Genomic DNA, 21,490 nt, shown 5'->3' with positions numbered 1-21,490 from the left:
CTGTATAATTGATATGTATAATTCCTGTTCATGGTTATGCAGTTTTACTAGTTATGTATGTGTCCATAGACAATATATACTGTTTTAAAATTTGACAACCTTTTATTTGTACAGTTAAACAAGTTAGTTATTCTTTATATATAAATAAAAGATATTACAGACACCACTAATCCTGCTTTTCTCCTTTTAAATATATAGTTCAACATGAATTTTTCTAGACAGGGGTGGGGAACCTTTTTTCTGCCAAGGGCCATTTGAATATTTGTAACATCATTTGCAGGCCACACAAAATTATTAACTTAAAAATTAGCCTGCTATATTTTGTCAAACATTTAATTAACTCACCCCTAATGCCTTGGCAGGGCCAGACCAACTGATTTTACAGGCTGAACTTTCCCCATCCCTGTTCTAGACCTTTCCTTATGCTATATATTGTATGTAGTTAAAAAAAACTACAAAACATTAGGTTCTGTACTGTAAATACTGTTTTTAAATTCGCTCCCCCCCTCCCCCCAAATGATATGTGTAGGAGCTTTTAGCATTCAGTACATAAAGCTCTATTCCAACTCCATTCTTTTAACTGTTGTAGAAGTAATTTATGGTTTTATTTATTTTGCCATTCCTCAGGGATGGATTTGAGGTTGCTTTCAGATTTTTAACCTTTATAAGCAATGGTGTTCTGAACCCCTTTGTGTTCATTTTTATTTCTCTTGCGTAAGTATTAGAAACCAGATAACTTAGCTATTGAACATTAGTATTTGTGTTGGTCATTTTCAGATTGCATCCTCCAGATTGGTTTTACCATGTTATATTCCTCATTTGCTAGTGATTATTTATCTTTTTGCTTCTTCTCCATAGGGTTTACTGGCACTGGGCATCAGTAAGTCTATTCAAACACCAGATCCTAGTCATCCGTAAGGACAATGCCTTTATCTTTTTTGTTTGTTTTGGTGGGAAGTCATTGAAATAAAAGCAACTTAATTTTAGAAGCCTGCTGTTTCTGCACCTGCAGTTTGTATTAAAAATTTGGTTATTTCTTCCACTGAAGTGTAGTCACTACTGTGTCAAAGTAAATTTAAGATATAATTTGAAAATAGAGTTTAACCTATTTATATGCTTTATAATATGGCATAGAGACCTTATACTTTTTACATTTGATAATTTAAAGCAAAGTTCATATTTTGATCTTAGAGTTCTGTTTTATTTGGGCAAAAGAAACATATATTTCATACTGAGACTAATAGACCACTCACTCTAAAATCTTAGCTATAGCCCTAGCCGATTTAGCTAAGTTAACAGCTTTGTTCACCAAAATTTTAAAACAAGCTAAAAATTTTAAATTGTAGGTTATAAAAATTTCTTAAGATATTTTCAATAACCTATGTTATTGCTGCCCAGTAGAATATTCTACAAAATCTGTTCATTATGATAGTCACTAGCTACATGTGGCTATGGAGCACCTGAAATGTGGCTAGTGCAATTGAACAACTGCATTTAAAATTTTACTTAGTTTTAATTAAATAGCCTTATGTGGCTAATGGTTTATTTTGAACAGTGCAGATCTACTGAATTAAAAATTTCAATAAGAACCTACAGATTTCTTGAAAATAAGTAATGAAAGTAATGCTATTTAATTTAGGTCTTCATTTACTTTAACTTTATATTTATCTCCAATATTATTTTGGTGGGGGAAACTTTTAGAAGCAAGTAAATTTTTTAAATTAAGCTTGAGGAACATTATCACATCTATAAACTAAGAATTCCCTATGTCAGGATTATACACTTACAAAAATAATTTAAAAATCTGTTTTTAGTAAGAATTCTAGTTTAAATTTTCATCTGCCAAAAGGGTGCCATAGCATTTGGATTTGGGAGTAAATTTCCTAGGAAATATTTTTATTATTGAGTGATTGTTTTCCTTTTATACTATATCATATTTTTTAACTTAATGGTCAGTACTTTATTGGTACATATAGAAATAGAAAAGAATGCACATAAATACCAAAGATGCTTGGAAAAATAATTTGGATTTTAAAATTTGTCTTTAGAAACATTGAGAAAACTGAAGCTCTTAGTCCTAATAATAGTGGTCAGTTGCTCTCTGCTAAACTATATAGAACCAGAAGCAAGTTCTCAGCACCAAATATGGGTAATATAAATCACCCATTGGCTGTACAAAAAGACAAAAATAATCCAATTAGAAGCTGCATTACAAGGAAATTTAAATGTTATCCTGCTCATAAACATCTGATTGCATTTTTTAAAAAAGATTAACTTTACCAGCATTTGTTGTGGTACATGATAGTAAAGTTCTGAATCAAAACAGTCTATATGGAAAAGAAATTAGCAGATATTTATACTAAATTGTATTTATGTATTTTTTAATATAAGTTTTAAATTTTGTCCACTTTACATGTTGATTTTCTGATTGATTTGAGTTTGGCACTTAAACTTTACTTAAATATAAAATCATAACAACTTAATATTGTAATAATTTTCTCATTTTTATTGCAATATATTTTAAAAGGAAACCATTTGTAGTTCTTGTAAACTATATTGCCATTTTTATTTTTCAGGTATGGATTTTCAAATATGCGCTATATTGCTTCACTAATTAGTGGTGTTGGTATTTTCATGATGGGTGCAGGATTATCTTGGTACCATGGAATTATGGGATTGCTTCATCCTCAACCAATGGAATCCCTGCTTTGGGTAATTATCCCCCCCCCGCTCCCCCCCCGCCGCTCATTAAATACTATGTCATATACCGTATTTTTCGGACCATAAGACGCACTTTTTTCCCCCCAGAAGTCGGGGGGAAAAGTCCCTGCGTCTTATGGTCCAAATATAGCCTACACATATACTGTAAAAAAAAAGTTTTTTTACTTGCCCGGCTCTGTGTGGTCTCTGTGTGCTTGCCCGGCTCTAAAATGGTTCTAAATGCTGCTGTTTACTTTACAGGGTTGATTACATGTGTTTATGACTGTGATGTTGGGTTTTAATGCACATAAAATATTTTAGGACACTATTTGTTTCAGAATCCTTTTTTCTTCATTTCCCTTCTCTAAAAACTGGTGCATCTTATGGTCCGGTGCGTCTTATGGTCCGAAAAATACGGTATATGACATAGTATTTAATTTTAGTGGAAAACTTAGTGTTCTTGATGTTGAAGAAAAGGACTAACATACCTTCTTGACTGTGTTTTGTAGTATTATGTATCTGTAGTTGTATTTTTTAGAATATGATTGAGCATGACTTCTAAATACATGATTCAATGATGTCGAACAATATCATCTTTATAGGTATAGGTGTAGTTATAATATTGAGCAGTCCCATTAATTTTTCTAGTTTCTGTTGAAAATAAGAAGAAAGACTTCTGTTCACTTTTAGTCCCAAGAACAATCACCTATCAGTGATTAAAATATCCAGTCCCATGTAATAGTCATATGTTGAAATTGTTATAAAGTTAAAGCTTCTCATTTCCCTCATCCTGGTAAGCCTTCCTGGAGAAATGAGAGGACGGGAGCATAGTCACTGTATGTATTCTCACACCCCTAGTCTGGCAGCATTGAAAATAGGGATAGGGAACAAGAAAATACTACTTGTTGGCATCAATATCATTTTGCATCAGTTTCCTTTGTAGAGATTTAAAGCTGTTTCTTGGGTTTTGTTTTCTTCTGTCATGGGCACTTCCAGGAAATTACCCTACTTGGCAGCTCCCTTGATAAGCACAGTTGTGTTTATGCTAGCTATGGGTTTGGAGCTAAGAGTTGTAAAAGCAGGCATGGGCCACCTATGCAAGGCTTGAATAGGTGGTATAGCGCCTCATTTTGGAATGTGGGGGGCTTGGAACCTATTTTGTTCTCAACTGGAGTACATCTCATTTTAATACCTTGTTACACCCTTTAAACTAGGCTTTTTCTATAGTTCTTACTGATTAGTTTCTTACTATAATACATTTCAGATAATTAAAATGAAGAAGGGTATTTCCTCCATTCTGCAGGGGTTTGACCGTGTTACAGTTATCTCATTGTTTTATCATTCATTTAATTAGTACAACATTATTTTATAGTGGCAAAGAGGTTAATTGCACTGGAGTTAGGGATTGATTAATTAAATTTTAAATTGTGTATATGTTTTAAAGCTTCTAGAAGTTCTTCTATCTTTTAGTAACTAAATGGGGTTCCTTTTAATTAGGACTATGACTGTTTGTTATAAAAAGTAGATTCAGCACACCATAAACCAGCTTATATTTATTAAAAATCTTGGTGGATATATGGTATCTCCTCTTATGAAATTCTTTCTGGAAAGATAGAAGGATTAAAAACAATTATAAGAAAGTTTCGTTACTGTGTTTCAGATTGGCAGCATGATTGAGTGTAAAGAACCTAGAATTGAAACGGAAAAGTCTGTGTTCTAATTCTTTGTGTGTGTGTGTGTGTGTGTGTGTGTGTGTGTGTTCTAATTCTTATTAAGTAAATCACATAGCCTTTGGAAATCTCAGTTTCCTTAACAGAATTATGAAAGTGTTGGACAGGGTTCAAAATTTTCAACCTCTATTTTAGAGAAGCTTAGGGGTCCAAAATAATGTCAAAAATTCTATAGATGATTGATTTAAATTTCATTTAAAAATTTTAAAAGTTTGTGTTGCTAGTTTAATTCTTTCTATATGCCTTGGATTGCTTATAGTTATCTTTTGGAATCAGAATTCAGAAAGGATTCTCTTTATACTTGGTATCCAAACAAATCTATAAGTTATTTGAGCATGGGAGTGGACCTTATTGCCTCTGGTATTCACAACCCCAGATTTCAAATAATTTGTGTTAATTTTGAACTTCAAAAATTTTATATTAATTAAATAATACTTTTACCTTTTATATCATTAATTGAGCTTAGGTCATGGTATACATTCTGTAATAGTATAGCACCTCATTTTTTTAATGTGGGATACTTATAACCTAGGACTATATTATATATAGGGGTGGGCATGTATGGAAAATTATATGATAATAAATGATACAGAAATAAACTGTTTAATGTACTCACAAATGTAAACTTCTTTTGCCCACCCATGTATACATTTATATATAGATATAGATATAGATATAGGTATAGATATAGATATAGATATAGATATATGCCTAAGGGACTGCTATAACTAAACAACCAGAGTGAATGGTCTGCCAGTTGCTATGACATGCACTGACCATGGGCAGACACTCAACACAGGAGCTGCCCCCTGGTGGTCAGTGTGCTCCCACAGCCAACATTCTGTGGCCCTTCCCCTTCGCAGCTCTTTCTCTCACCTCCTCCAGCTGGCTGGCCAACTTCCTGCAGCCCCTGCCTCCTCCTCTCCTCCCCTACCCCCCCCCCCGCCAGGCCAGCCCGCCATTGGCCCTGATTGGGCCGGCCAACTTCCTGGGGTCCCTACCCCCTACCAGCCAGCACCCCAATAGCGCCAGGCTGGGGGAATCCCACCCATGCATGAATCCATGCACTGAGCCTCTAGTCCTATATAATAAAAACCTAATATGCAAATTGACTGAACAGCAGAACAACAGTTGGAACAACTGATCACTATGATGTGCATTGACCACCAGGAGGCAGATGCCCAATGCAGAAGCTACCCCCAGCCCACAGGCCCTAGGCCAGCCAAGGCGAGTGCCAGCGGGGGCCCCCCTAATCATCCCACCGGTTGCCCCACAGAGGGAGTGAACTGGCAGCGGGGGGGCAGGGCTGGCAAGCGGGTTGGCGCTGCCCCCAGATCACCCCACCAGTCACCTCCTGCAGAGGGAGGTGATCCACAGAGGGATGTGGCCTGGCGCTGCAGTGGGAGGCGAGTGGTGGCAGTCGTGGGAGCGGAGCTGGCAATTGCCCCACCAGTTGCCCTGCCAGTTGCCCCATAGATTGGCCCTGATCGCTGGCCAGGCCTAGGGACCCTACACATGCATGAATTTCATGTATCAGGCGCCTAGTAATATACACACACACACACACACACACATATATGTATATATACACACATACATTCATATATATACATATATGTGTGTGTTATGTGTATATGTATATATACATATATGTGTATATATATTTATTACTCTTCTAATTATTATGAAATGAGGTGATACTTTTAACATTTTTAAGCTTTTATCTGTTTTCTCATATGAAGATACCACCTATCTAATTTTCTCATTTGCCATCAAGATCCTTATCTGGCTTGAATTCAAATTCATGTTTCCATTTTAAATATTATAAACTTTATTTATGAACAATTGTGATTTTTAGTGAAATATTCATTTATGCTTTATTTTAATATTTATTTTTCAGGCATATTGTATTTTAGCAGGATCATTGTTATCTGAAGGAGGTATGTACTGTCATACTATTTCTTTATTTTTAATTTAGTAATATATATTTAGTAGTTAATTAAAAGAATTGGGAATAGGAATCTAAGTTTTGTCTACTTTTAAGAGTAAACTATATGATGTACTGTGGTTGTTTCTGTAAAGGATGGGGGCAAGGGAAAAGCTATTTCTTCTAGAGTATCTTATGTAATAAAAGGCTAATATGCAAATCGACCGAACGGCAGAACAACTGGTCACTATGACGTGCAGTGACCACCAGGGGACAGACGCTCAATGCAGGAGCTGTGCCCTGGTGGTTCAGTGTGCTCCCACACCCGCGGCAGTGCTAAGGATTTCCGACAGCCAATCCCTGCAGGCCGCATCCCCACCAGTGCACAAATCCATGCAGTGGGCCTCTAATCAGATCATAAAACTCAGAACATTTGAAATGAAGTATAAAAATATAACTATATATGGAGTTCTAAAAAGAGGTTTTAGTATGTTAATCAAAGAAGGCTGTCTTTTTTTGTAATAGAAGTTTGTCCAAGTTTCTGAAAGTTTCAGCTATAGCAGTATTATGACAGAGAAGTGCTACTATCATATATGAAACTGCCTCATTCACTGCTTTACTCATAGTATGTTTACTTCTGAAACACTGTCACTTTCTATGCATACTATTTCATTCATCTTTGTCCATACAATGGTGATAATGCTACTTGCCTCAAAAGGTTGGGAGGATCAAGAGTGACTATGCTTATTTAGTGTGGTGCCTGCCAAATAGTAACTGTCCAAAAAAATTAAAGCTGCTGTTGTGGTAATGATATTTAAATTACTGTGGTTTTGAAATATGGGGTTCATTACATTGTGATGATTAATTGGGACCTTGATAATGACTAGTTAATACAGAACTTTTCCTTAATTCCAACCATGGCATTAAAGTGTTACACATATTTATTTATCTTTTGAGATACCATCTTTAAAGTTTGGAGGCATGAAGTTTCTTCCTTGCTGATATGAATGCTTTTCTTTCAGCAACACTTCTTGTTGCTGTAAATGAACTTCGTAGGAGCGCTGCGGCCAAAGAAATGTCATTTTACAAGTATGGTATGTGCTTTAGAAACCATGTGTATTATTTTATCTCCTTTATTTGCTTAAAATTGCCTAGTACTATTGCTTTGTTCCTTATAAGTATGTACAAAATATCTTCCCTATGTGTGGCTCATATATATATATATATATATCAGTTCATTTTTTTAAATTGAATTTTTTTCTTTATTGATTAAGGTATCACATATGTGTCCTTTATCACCCCATTGTCCCCCCACTGTATCAGTTCATTTAAAAAGAGAAGTATAATGTGATTTGAACATGAATACTTTATATTTGCATTTAACTTAAGTAAACTACAGTATTTATGTATATGCTTATATAACTTAAAAAGCAATTTGAACATGTAAACCAAGAAATTGTTTGCACTGAGCAGTGTTTTCAAAATCAGGATATCACACATTTTTAATCTTCATTTAAATCTTAATTTTAAATGGATACTTATTAAAATGTTATCTGAGAGTATCAAGTTAAGATTTCAGAAAGTTTCTTTTTTCTCTCCCCAATGATTAAGTAATGGAAAGTCGTGATCCTAGTACAAATGTTATTTTATTGGAGGATACTGCAGCAGTCTTGGGAGTGACAATAGCAGCCACTTGTATGGGCCTTACTTCCATAACAGGTAAATATTCCTTATGTTACAGGTGATTTATTTGTACTACGTAAATAATCCTATGTGGAAATTTTCTTTTACATCATTGAATAATTTTAAATCTATAGATTGTTAGATGCTAATTTTATACTAACCTAACTTATTAACTTATTTGAATAAAACATTTGGTCAGTAAAAGTATAAAATTTCTCTTGAGTTAAGAATTTCTCTTAGAAATAAGGAAGTCTGTAATAGAGCATTTCGGTAATACACTAAACCTTTCTAACTGTGACTTAATGAATTATGCAATTATTCTTTACCATAAGTTACACAATTATTCTTTATGTGCAGAAGTATTGATATTTGTCCTAGTGACCTCACAGGTTTATTAAGATAAATGCAAAGAGAACTTTAATAAATTCTACAGTGCTAAATAAATACATATTGTGGCTCTTGTTAATTTGTCTTTTGCATTATTAGTCCCAATAATAAGTGCTATTGCTTTCCTATTTCCTTGACTCAAGTTGGTTCCACCCTCATTTTGGTAGCTAGTTAAGTGTTTTAAAGGCCAGTATATTACAGATGAATTAGAAGTCAAAATGTAAAACAGAATCATTTAGTATGCGAAGACTCAAATCTCTGAGGTTGGAATAATATTGAATGGAACTCCTTCCATTTTAAACCATTTGTACTTGCATATTTAAATAATTGGAGGTGATAAGTTCTTATAGTTCTACAGTGTTTTTTTTAAAATACTCTAAAATATAAACAGGTCTTTTTCATTTTGAATATACATTTTAACTCTTAACCAGAATTCTTTGATGTTTTATTGTTTTTCTGGCTAACTTTAGCATTTTAGACATAAATCATTATTAGCAAAATTTCAGGCTTAAGAAAAGTGTGACTTGACAAGTAAACTTTTAATAGATTATTTTCTTTTATATTATAATGTTAGTCAAACATAAAATTTTTGTTTTAAGCATATTCACATGAATTAAGTTTTATTTAGTTAAATTAATTAATTTAAATTTAATTTAATTAACATGCCAATAAATAAATATGTTTTTAGCTAATATTCCTGTGATTTCTGTAGGATTATTTATATACATATATTTTTAAATAAAAATGATGAAATTTGGATTTCTAAAGTGCAATACAATATATTTTATTTTAATCTCTATAATTATATGCCTCCTAGTATAATACATTATACTGTATTCACAAGTGGATCATTTTTAAGACTAATTCAGAAAAGTCAGTTTACTTTTCAGTGTTATATTTCTTACTAAATATTAATAAAACTAGTATGTAAATTGAGTTTTTTAGTAAATTATGGTTTATCAAGCATAAAGAGACTTAAATTTAATATTGACATTTTATCTTTAGAATAAACAGATTTCTCTAATAATAAAAGCCATGTGTTGTAATATTTAATTGATGTCTGTTATATAAATATTAGATAACCCGGTACACAAATTTGTACAAGGGTAGGGTCCCTTGGCCCAGCCAGTATTTGGGGCCAATTGGTGCTGTCTTGTCCAGCCCCAATCAGGGCCACCTACCTGGGGGGAGGGACCACAGGAGATTGGCTGGCCGCAGGAGGTTGGCTGTGGGAGTGCACTGACCACCAGGAGGGGGCAGCTCCTGCATTGAGCATCTGCCTTCTGGTGGTCAGTGCGCATCATAGCAACCGTTCGTAACAGTCACTTAGGCTTTTATATTGATATATATAGATTAATGTACACATTTATAAAGCATCTCATTGGTTTTGGAAGAGAATTAAGCCCTAATAATCAAAGACAAATTTTAGAATCAGAATTGCCTGGAGGTTGGGAAGACACAGAATCCGGACCCCACCTCCAGAGTTTTTGATTTGGAAGATGTAGGGTAAGGCCTGAGAATTTGCATTTCTACTAAGTTCTCATGTGATGCTGATGCTGATGGTCAAAGGATCAAAATATTACTTTGAGAACCACTGCTCAAAGGTACCTAGAGCAGCAGTGAATGAACTTTCTTTTTAGTATCCAGTATCTTTATCTTTCAATCAAGAGTGATTACATAGCTAATACTATAATAGCTAAGAATAGTATTAGCTATGTAATCACTCTTGATTGAAAGATAAAGGAATGAACCATATATGTTTTTATATGGGTTGTATAATTTTCTCATAAAACTTTGGTAGGAATAAGATACAAAAATTGTTATTTCTTTCAGTTTTTGTTCTTATAATTGTTTTGTCAACCTGGGATAAGAAAAGTGCTTCTGTTACTGCTAACAGAAATGGACTCTTTATTATGTTGTTAATCTATCATAATAAAAATGTAATATGCTAATTAGACCGGACATGCTTCCTGACGTCCTTCCTTCTGGACAAAGCCTCATCAGGTGGGGGCCGCAGCAAAGGTGGCAGAGGCCCCCGACTGTAATGGTGGCGGGGCTGGGGCCAAGGCCCTTGCATGAATTTCGTGGATCAGGCCTCTAATATGTACATGAATTCTCTAATCTGAAAATGCTCTGAAGCTTCACCCATATAATGGCCAGATGCAAAAAACAGATCTTAAATAATTAAGCGCCATAATATTCCCATGTAATATGAAGCAAGTTGTATCATTTCCATTTTGTAGTAAGGTAACTAAATCTGTTAGGAGAAAGTCATTAAAGGAATCAGAATGAATTTGAAGTCCTTTGATTTATTGATTATGTTTTAAAGCTCAATGAAGTAATAGAAAATGTTAACTTACTGACTTCTTATGTGCTTTTTTTAGGCAATCCACTGTACGACAGCCTGGGTTCTTTGGGTGTGGGCACCTTATTAGGTGTTGTCTCAGCATTCCTCATTTACACTAACACCGAAGCACTGCTAGGGCGATCCATTCAGCCGGAACAAGTACAGCGGCTTACTGAACTCCTGGAGAATGACCCATCAGTAAGGTCAGTTTGTTCCTATGCTGCTGCTAAGGTTTATAGGATCATTAAGAAATAGGTATGTTTGGTTGTAAATACTTTCAGAAGAGGTTTTAGATTCCTAGACTTGAGAACTTTTTAATCTATTACTTTTCAGAGTTGCAAACTTACAACAATTAGCAAATGAAAGCGTTTAGGAAACTCCTTAAGTATTCTTTTAAATTTTGTGTATCTTTAATTTTTAGAATAAGGAACAGAAATTTGCAAAGTAATTGTCTTCTTAATGTGAAACCACTTGGATGGATCTTTCATATTTATATTTGCCTTATATTTGAATATACTAAATTTAAGATTTTTATCATGGGGAATGATTACCAAATTTAATATAATTTATATTCCCTTCAAAAATAAATTTATTGTTTTAACTTATTTTAAGTTTTTCCTTATAATCTTTATCTTTTAAGTTGTCCTATATAATAAAATGCTAATATGCAAATTGCTCCCTGGACCGAGAGTTCAACCAGAAGTTTGACCAGGGGGCAGGGCCTGCCAACCGCCCACCGCCTACCCCCCTGGCTGGCCTGGCCCTATCAACCCTGAATGGAGCAGGCCAGCCAGACCCCACCCGTGCATGAATTCATGCACAGGGCCTCTAGTCCTATATAATAAAGAGGTAATATGCAAATTGACCATAATACCCTCTCATAAGATGGCCACCCCAATGTGGTCAAAAAATGACCACCATAAGAAGGCCAGCAGAGGAGGGTAGTGGGGGCGATTGGGCTGGCAGGGGAGGGCAGTTGGAGCAATCGAGTCAGCATGGGAGTAGTTGGGCGTTGATCAGGCTAGCAGGGGAATGGTTAGGGGTTGATTAGGCAGGTAGGCAAGTGAGTGGTTGGGAGTCAGCAATTCCGGATTGAGAGAAGGATCCCAAATTGGAGAAGGTACAGGCTGAGCTGAGGGACACCCCTCCCCACAGTGCACGAATTTTGTGCACCAGGCCTCTAGTATAAGAATAAAGAATAGAAGACTTAGGAGAGAATCAGATACAGAGTCCTATTTTTAAAAATATGTATATATTTTTATTGATTTTAGAGAAGAACGGAGAGGGAGAGAGAGAGAGAAATATCAATGATGAGAGAGAATCATTGATCAGCTGCCTCCTGCATGCCCCCTACTGGGGATCGAGTCAACAACCCAGGCATATGCCCTTGACTGGAATCTATCCACTGAGCCAAACTATCTAGGGCAAGATATAGAGTTCTGATAGTATTTTTTCAGTGAAATTCAGCAGCAGTGTAGTTTCGAATGAAGTGGAAGGAACAATCCTTTAAAATTCCAATTTTAAACTTTAAAATAAGAGTGTATTTTTCTTCTGGAATATAATTAAACTCTTTGAGTTAAATCTTTTAAGAATGGCCTATATGTCTGAATTGGTAAAACAAATGAGTGATTAAGCCCTGTATGTTTAATCTTGAAAAATAATTACCTAGATGGATCAAGATTAGAAATTGAGCATTCTTTTTGTTGTTAATCCTCACCTGAGCTATTTTTTTAAAATTGACTTTTAGAGAAAGTGGAAGGGAGGAGACAGAAAGAGAGAGAAACATCAATGTGTGAGTGACACTCTATTGGTTGCGTCCTGCATGAATCCAAAGTCAAATCTCATCATTGATGTTTCAGTATCTCTCTCCTTCTCCCTTTCTCTCTGAAATCAATTAAAAAAATATATATTTTTTTTTAAAAAAAAGTTGAGCATTCTTTCTTTTCTTTTTTTTTAATATATTTTATTGATTTTTTACAGAGAGGAAGGGAGAGAGATAGAGAGTTAGAAATGTCGATGAGAGAGAAACATCGACTAGCTGCCTCTTGCACACCCCCTACTGGGGATGTGCCCGTAACCAATGTACATGCCCTTGACTGGAATCGAACCTGGGACCTTTCAGTCCACAGACCGATGCTCTACTGCTGAGCCAAACCGGTTTCAGCGAAGTTGAGCATTCTTAAAATAAGTATTAAGCTTAGTAACTTAATGTAAAAAAATCCATATTAATGTCTTTTCCTTGTAATATCTTTGATTTTGGTATCAAGGTAATACCTTATAGAAAAGTTGGGGAATGTTTCCTTTTCTTCTATTCTTTGGAAGAGTTTGTGAAGATTGGTAGTGTTTCTAAATGTTTGGTAGAATTCAGCAGTGATGCCATCTGGGCATGGCCTTTTCTGTGTGACTAGTTTTTTGTGTTTTTTTTTTTATTGCTAATTCTATCTCCATTAGTTATACATCTGTTCAGATTGTCTTTTTCTCTTTGAGTCAGTTCCGGTACTTTGTGTCTAAGAATTTGTCCACTACTTCTGAGTTATCTAAAAACAGTACATAGTACTTCTTTGTAGTTCTTTTTATTTCTTTAGTTTAGTAGTGTTTTTTCTCTCAATGTTGATTCTAGTAATTTGAATCTCCTCTTGTTTTTCTTGGTTGGTCTAACTAAAGGTTTGTCAATTTTGTTGATCTTTTTAGAAAACCATCTTTTGGTTGAATTCATTTTCTGTTATTTTTTTTATTTTCTATTTCATAAATTTTTGCTCTAATCTATATTATTTTCTTTTTTCTGCTTTAGGTTTAGTTTGCTCTTTTTCCAGTTTCTCTTAAGATAGTAGGTTAAGTTTTGATTTGCTATCCTTAAACTTAATATAAGTTTTTACAGTTATAAATTTCCCTCCAAGCTCTACTTTTGCTGCTTCCTATAAATTTTGGTATTTTGTGGCTTCATTCTCATTCATTTCAAATAATTTTCTCACTTTAAAATATATATATATATATTTTATTGATTTTTTTACAGAGAGGAAGGGAGAAGGATAGAGAGCTGGAAACATCGACCAGCTGCCCCCTGCACACTTCCTACCAGGGATGTGCTGGCAACCAAGGTACATGCCCCTGACCGGAATCGAACCTGGGACCTTTCAGTCCGCAGACCGACGTTCTACCACTGAGCCAAACTGGTTTCGGCTATACAGCTTTTTAGATACTGTACTAGTTATCTTTTGCTATGTCACAAAATACCCCAAAATTCAGTGACTTAAAACATTTATTACCTCACAGTTCTGTGGGTCAGGAATCTGGCCATGATTTATGTAGGTCCTCCACTTCAGGATTTCTCACAGACTGTCATAAAGGTGTTAGTTGGGACGAAAGTCATCTTTTGGGGATGGATCTGATTTTGAGCTTACTCAGTTATTGATAAGATTGTTTTTGCCACATGTCCTCTCCAACATGGCAGCTTGCTTAAAGTATGCAAGCTGAGAAGGCAATAGAGATTGAGGGTAAACAAGATAAAAGGTGGTGAAATGATTCTTTCTTATCATTGATGTTTCTGTCTCTCCGTCAGTGGATAGAGTGTCGGCCTGCGGACTCAAGGGTCCCAAGTTCGATTCTGGTCAAGGGCATGTACCTTGGTTGCAGGCACATACCCAGTAGGGAGTGTGCAGGAGGCAGCTGATTGATGTTTCTCTCTCATTGATGTTTCTTACTCTCTATCCCTCTCCCTTCCTTTCTGTAAAAAAATCAATAAAATATTGTATATGTGTTTAAAAAGAGATTAAATGACATCTCATCACTTTGCCATACTCTGTTGGATAGGAGCAAGTCACCAGGTCTAGCTCACATTCAAGAAGAGAGGCTTGTACAAGGGCTTTAAAAACAGGAGGCAGGGATCATATGGAACCATGACAAATACTACCTGTGATAGCTTAGTTTTGTATAAGAACACAAAGAAAGTGTACATTAGGATATTTTCATTACCTGCTACTCATCTATTAGCCAACTAATCAAATTTAGTAGTATTTTGTAAGGACTGAGGTAGATATATGAAAAAAAAATTGTATAACCTCTTGACAATCTGAACAAGTTTTATTTCAACTTGGACACACATAACTTTATCAATATTAATTCCTTTTTTAAAAGAATAATTTACTGATTTTTAGAAAGGGAGGAAGGGAGCAGGAAAGAGAAATATCAATATGAGAATGAAATATCAATTGGCTGCCTCCTGCATACCCCCTACCAGGGATTGAGCCAGAAACCCAGGCGTATGCCCTTGACTGGGAATTGAACAGGTAACCTTTCGATGCATGGGATGACACCCAGCAAACTGAACCACAACAGCCAAGACAATGTTAATTATCCTTATTTTTATCCTCGATAGTTAATGAATATGTTTCTTTGTGTAGATAAGACTTTCAGACTCAGTATTTAGTAACTTGCTCAAGATCACTCAGAAATTAGAGTCAAATGTTTTAAGAATACTTGGAGTCTCATTTAGACTTGTTTTCCCTATAGCTCTCTATGTCCCTAGGATTCACAATGTTTTCTTATTCTCGTATATGTCCTATTAAGATGTTATAGTGATTATCATAGAAGGAAAATAATTTCTCAATAGTTTTTTGGGAGAAGATTGATTCCAGAGGGTATGGGCAGAAAGGATGAAACAGTTATGCTTGAGCTTCCCTTTCTGAGAGGCAAAATGGTATAATGGAAAGAGAAGATCTGGGTGAGTCCAGGCTCTGCTCTTGACTAGTTGAATTGCCTTGGACACGTCACTAGTGCCCCTGTGGGGCTGTTTTATCATCTATAAAGTAAAGATATCATCGTATCTACTTTGTAAAAGCCATTCAATACTGGTTGGTAAATGTCTGCCATGGAATTGGTAACTTTAAGCATTTTATATATGTGTTGACTCAATTTATTACATTTGTTTCATTAGGTAGTTATTACTAAGCTATTCTAGTAGAGTACGTTAGAGCGTTGTTTGAAAACTTTTAAAAGAAGCTATTTAGCCCAGCTGGTGGGCTCAGAGCATCGGCCTATGGACTGACGGTCCCAGGTTCAAATCCTGTCAAGGGCACGTGCCTGGGTTGCGGGATTGATTCCCCAGTAGGAGCCATGCAGGAGGCAGCCAGTCTATGATTCTTTCTTATCATTTCTATCTCTCCCTCTCCCTTCATCTCTGAAATAAATAAAAATATATTAAAAAAAAGAAAAAAGGGACCATGAGATAGAATGACCAGATTATTGAGAAGTAATTTAGAGTTGATTTTTTTAAAATCTATTAACTTTATAGTTTATGTATATACAGATTACCATAAAATAATGTTTATTAAGTTTACACCTTTGGCATTATGTAAAAATAGCTAAATGGACATTTGTTTGGAAAATGATAGATGGCACTTAATGGTAAACGCTCTGAAAACCATTTTAGTCCATGTTCATCACTGGTGGAAAAAATAATTCTAGACTGTGTGCCATTAAAGCATATATATATGTAACCATTTGCAACCATCGTTATTGATTGCAGGGCAATTCATGATGTTAAAGCCACAGATTTGGGGCTAGGTAAAGTAAGATTTAAGGCAGAAGTAGATTTTGATGGACGAGTTGTTACAAGATCATATTTGGAAAAACAAGATTTTGACCAATTGCTACAGGTAAGTGTATGTATTTATTGTTTTTTTATAAAAGCAGTGGTTTAAAAAGTTACTTTTTAAATAAATGAAATAAATATTTTTAAAAATATTTTTTTGAGAGAGAAAAAAAGAGAGGGCGGGAAAGACAGAGAAACGCTGATGTGAGAGCTGATGGGCTGCCTCCTGCACACCTCCTCTGGGGATTGTGCCTGCAGCCTGGGCATGTGCCCTGACCGGGAATCAAACCAGCAGCCTTTCAAGGCGCGGATGACGCCCAATAAACTGAGCCACCCTGACCAGGGCTAAAATAAAACTTTTTTTTTTTTTTATAGTTCATAAAGTCACTTTAGCCTTTAACTTCTTAGGGTTCCAAAATTTGACAAAGATCCTTTTATTTACTGTAGAGTGGACTAGAGGAGAGAGAAGTGCAAACGTATAAAGTGCTGGCCAGACATTTTATATATATTACCTAATGCACTTTTAACAACCTTGGTGAGGTAAAGGAATTATATATATAAAATATATATATATATAAAATATCTTTTATTGATTTTTCACAGAGAGAAAGGCAGAGGGATAGAGAGCTAGAAACATCGATGAGAGAGAAACGTTAACTAGCTGCCTCCTGCACACCCCCTACCAGGGATGTGCCCGCAACCAATGTACATGCCCTTGACCGGAATCAATCCAGTCCGAAGACAGATGCTCTATCCACTGAGCCAAACTGGTTTCGGCAAGAAATATTTTTGTCCTGGCTGGTAAGGCTCAGTGATTGCAGTGTCAGCCCATGCACCAAATTTCTCGGGTTCGATATCCCATCAAGGGCATGTACCTGGGTTGCAGGTTTTATCCCCTAGCCCCATTGGTCAGGTATGTGCAGGAGGCAACCCATTGAAGTGTCTCTCTCACATCGATGTTCTCTCCCACCCAACCCCCATTCTTCCACTCTCTCTAAAAATTAACAGAAAAAAATATCCTTAGGTGAGGATTACAAAAAATAAATAATCCATATATTTTTAAAAAATCTTCAAAGGAAGCTTAAATCACACATAAGTGGTTGGAAATGCCAGAAGAAGTGGCCACATAGTAGAGGCAGTTATGTTTTTTTGGTTTTTTTTTTTATTGTTTTTTAAAAATATTTTATTGATCTTTTTTCACAGAGAGGAAGGGAGAGGAACAGAGAGCTAGTACTATTTACTGAATATTGCTTTTGTTTTTGTTTTTGCTTTTTACCACTAATTTCTATGCTACCTTAATGTGGTATTTTACTCAATTTTTCTTGAATATAAGTTTTTCAGAAATAGATTGTTTATTGCCTGTGGCTTGAAAGTTGTCTATTTATTTATTTACTTTAAAGTATATTTTATTGATTTTTTTACAGAGAGGAAGGGAGAGGGATAGAGAGTTAGAAACATCAATCAACTGCCTCCTGCACACCCCCTAATGGGGGGTGTGCTCGAAACCAAAGTACATGCCCTTGTTCAGAATCAAACTTGGGATCTCTGCAGGCTGACGCTCTTTCCACTGAACCAAACCGTTTAGGGCATCTTTTTATTTTTTTAATCCTCACCTGAGGACATGCTTATTGATTTTTAGAGAGAGAGGGGAGAAGGGAGAAAGACGAGAGAGAGAGAGAGAGAGAGAGAGAGAGAGAGAGAGAGAGAGAGAGAGAGAGAGAGGGAGGGAGGGAGGGAGGGAGGGAGGGAGGGAGGGAGGGAGGGAGGGGGGAGGGAGGGAGGGAGAGGGGAGGGAGGGAGGGAGGGAGGGGGGGAGGGAGGGAGGGGGGGAGGGAGGGAGGGGAAGACATTAATCAGAGAGAGAAACATTGATATGATAAACATCAATAGTTGGTTGCTTTCTCGTAAGCTCCCTGACTGGGGATGGAAACCACAACCTTTTGGTGTATGTGACGTCATTCCAACCAACTGAGCAGGGTCAGCTTAAAAAAGTTTTTCATTTTTCATTAAACTTAATGGTGTCGCAACTTTTTAAAAGAAATCATCAACATATTATTGTGATTTTATAAAATTTTAATTTTGTTTTTCTGCTATCATTCTCTTTATAGGAAATTCAACAAGTAAAAACTCCTGAAGAACTAGAGACATTTATGCTTAAACATGGAGAAAATATTATTGATACTTTGGGAGCTGAAGTAGATAGACTTGAGAAGGAACTAAAAGTAAGATATATTCATTATAATAATATAACAAAGTAATAATGTATTTTTTGAGTACTTACTGTATGTCAGACACTATGCTAATTGCATCTTATATATATTATCTCAATAACCCATGATGTATTGGTTGCCTTGGGTGAGAAATGATTGGGTTGGAAAAATTATTTTGTAAAACTCAAAATAATTTGTTCAAGAAAGTAGGGTAATTGGGATTTGAACCTATGTAGCTCAACTTTAATTTCTTTACGTCTATCACTATTCTATATGCTTGCATAGTATTTAAAATAGTCAAATATGTTTGTTAAGTTAGGGAAAAAATGGTGTGTGACAAACACATGTATCTTGCTTTTTTAGTCTATCTGATGTTATATTTTCTGTTTGTTTTGTTCAGTTGGAGATCATAACAACCTATTGGTTACTTTACTGAAAAATTTTAAAAATTCTCAGTGTTCTTAGATTGTCATTTATTGACATTTGAGTTCTATTTGTTTGCAGTAAGTAAAACTTGAAAATGATCTTTAACATAGCTTTTTAAAGGCCATACATTTTTTTCCAGTTAATGTTGACCATTTTTTTTTTAAATATAGTTTTAATTGATTTCTGAGAAGAAAGGAGAGGGAGAGATAAGAAACATCAATGATGAGGGAGAATCATTGATCGACTGCTTCCTACACACCCCCTACTGGGGATTGAGCCCGCAATCCAGGCATGTGCCCCTGACTGGAATCAAACCCAGGACCCCCCGCAGTCCGCAGGCCAACGCTCTATCCACTGAGCCAAACTGGTTAGGGCGACCATTCTTTAATTTTGTTAAAAATTGAAGGAAAACAAAAGCAAAAATTGAGGGGAAGCATATCACTACTTATTCTCTTTTCTTTTATAATCCAGATCTGATCACATTAATAGAAGTACTTCAATTAAGATTATTTTATTAATGTTAATATTATAGTTCAAAAACTTTGTCAGGCAATATTTTTGAAGTTTGTACATGAGCAATTTTCACATATTTTACATTCTTAAACATTATTGAGGACCCAAAGAGCTTTTGTTTGTTTATAGTTGTTGATATTTACCAAATCATAAATTAAAACTGAGAAATTGAAAAATATTTTATTTAAAAGCATAAATTGATTACATGTTAATGTAAATAACATTTTAACAAAATTAAGTTTTCTAAAATGAAAAAAATTAGTGAGAACAGTGGTATTGTTTCACAGTTTTGTAAAACTCAAAAACAGCTAGATTCCTATGTCTGTTTCTACATCCATATATTCTTTTGGTTGAATAATATGAAGAAAGGAAGGAGCATAAGCATATTCATACACTTTTTTAAATGATTGTGTTATTCTCTTTTGATATACCAAAGCCTGACAACTGATAACCTCTTTAAAAAAAAATCCTATATAACAGAAGCCTGATATGCAAATTGGCCAAACAGTATGCTACAGTGAAATAGTTTGATCAAATGTTTTCAGTGGTTTTAGTGACCAAAAGGAATACAAGAAAGAGAAGATTCTGTTTTGCTCTGAATAACATGGTGGTGATTTTTCCTTTCAGAAACGAAATCCTGAAGTTCGACATGTCGATTTGGAGATATTATAGATTGGATGGAATGACTCACTTCAGAGGGACCTTGGAAACAAGTTTGTTGAGCCTTCTTTCCCACATTGAAGGAGTCAACGCCATTCAGAAGCCACTCTTTTTTAAGATGAAGGAAATATTTTATGTAAAAGGGCAATTCAACAATCTACAGAACTAAAACTACTTCTTCTAAGAGACACATTACAAATTGAACCAGTTTGGAAATCAAGTTTTTATGTTTTAGTAGGAAGCAGTTAACTTAAATTGATCACAATTTCTCATTTTGGCCTGTCAGAGTATATTGTACCTTACAATCATGTTTTCTTTCTTCATATTGGTAAAAATAAGCAGCATCTATAGGGTTATTAATTTTATTTCCACTGAAGACTTCACTCCATCAAAACCTGCCAATACTGAACGTGCTGGCTAAATCTTGGTTTGTGGTTTTTAAAGTCACACCGCTTCAGTCTGCCGTTATAGAATATGAAAATTATTTTTACATACCTTATGATTTTGCCCTGAGCACTAAGAGGGGCACTCTCCTAACCTGGTTATCTATAAATGTTCATTCCAGAATGGGCTTGGTTACTGAATTGAAGGAAGGCATTTTAATACAGCCTTTGAGGTCATAGTAGTTGCCATTTTGTAAAATTTATTACTTCTCCTTTGCTTTCTTACTTGGTTTAATTTTTGTGATGGCTAAAGAAAAAAATAACCCTATATGTTTCCATGGGCCAGTGTAATGACTGGCTTTTTGTTTTTTAACTGGCTTCAGTGCCATCATGTGTATTTATTAGGACATAATGCATTTATAAGTATTTTGACATTCTGTATAATGGGCTAGAAATATTTATAATTTTATAGATAAGGTAACATTTTACTTTTAATTTATTTAAAAAGGCACTACTTATGTAAACCTGAACTGTGGGATATTTCTTGCTTTAAGAGAAAGGGATAGAAGTAAATCTCTTACGCAGAACTTGTGTCCTTGATTTTTTATAACACCATAGTCTGTAGCATGTCTGTAACCTGAGTTCCTCACAGTTACAAATGGGTATTTAGCATAAATATGGCTATAAGATTAGGTAAGTAGCTTTCTAATGATCATAAGGTATCAAGGTGAAAAGAAATATAATTGAGTAATTAAAAATCTAGTGCAAAACTACAGCTCTGTCCTCTTTCTCAAAATGGCTCAGGTATCACTGAGCATTGTCCACACAAATGATGGCTGAGGGATCTCTCTGCTGGGTAAATGAGTGCTTGACATAAGGACCTAACTACCTATATGAGGTCAGTGTCTAAAACTTACTTAGATCAAAGTTAATG

At 35.2% G+C, this 21,490-nt stretch overlaps 1 protein-coding gene across 2 annotated transcripts in view; it reads left to right on the top strand.

The window, feature by feature from the left end:
* The window catches only part of SLC30A9 (solute carrier family 30 member 9), a 55,778-nt gene extending 34,635 nt beyond the window's left edge, over positions 1–21,143 (top strand). For both annotated transcript variants that reach the window (XM_084900954.1, XM_084900953.1), the window contains exons 10-18: positions 859–914; positions 2,577–2,712; positions 6,331–6,370; positions 7,380–7,451; positions 7,969–8,076; positions 10,812–10,977; positions 16,299–16,428; positions 18,473–18,586; positions 20,141–21,143. In XM_084900954.1, the coding sequence (XP_084757080.1) occupies positions 859–914; positions 2,577–2,712; positions 6,331–6,370; positions 7,380–7,451; positions 7,969–8,076; positions 10,812–10,977; positions 16,299–16,428; positions 18,473–18,586; positions 20,141–20,185 (867 nt within the window). In that variant the 3' untranslated portion in view covers positions 20,186–21,143. The remainder of the gene's footprint in view (positions 1–858; positions 915–2,576; positions 2,713–6,330; positions 6,371–7,379; positions 7,452–7,968; positions 8,077–10,811; positions 10,978–16,298; positions 16,429–18,472; positions 18,587–20,140) is intronic.
* The last annotated feature ends 347 nt before the right edge of the window (positions 21,144–21,490 follow it).

This window comes from Pipistrellus hanaki (assembly GCF_964339955.1).
Source record: "Pipistrellus hanaki genome assembly, chromosome: 1".
Classification (NCBI taxonomy): domain Eukaryota; kingdom Metazoa; phylum Chordata; class Mammalia; order Chiroptera; family Vespertilionidae; genus Pipistrellus; species Pipistrellus hanaki.
Note: the sequence above shows the minus strand (reverse complement) of the source record. Positions and strands in the feature narration are given on the sequence as shown.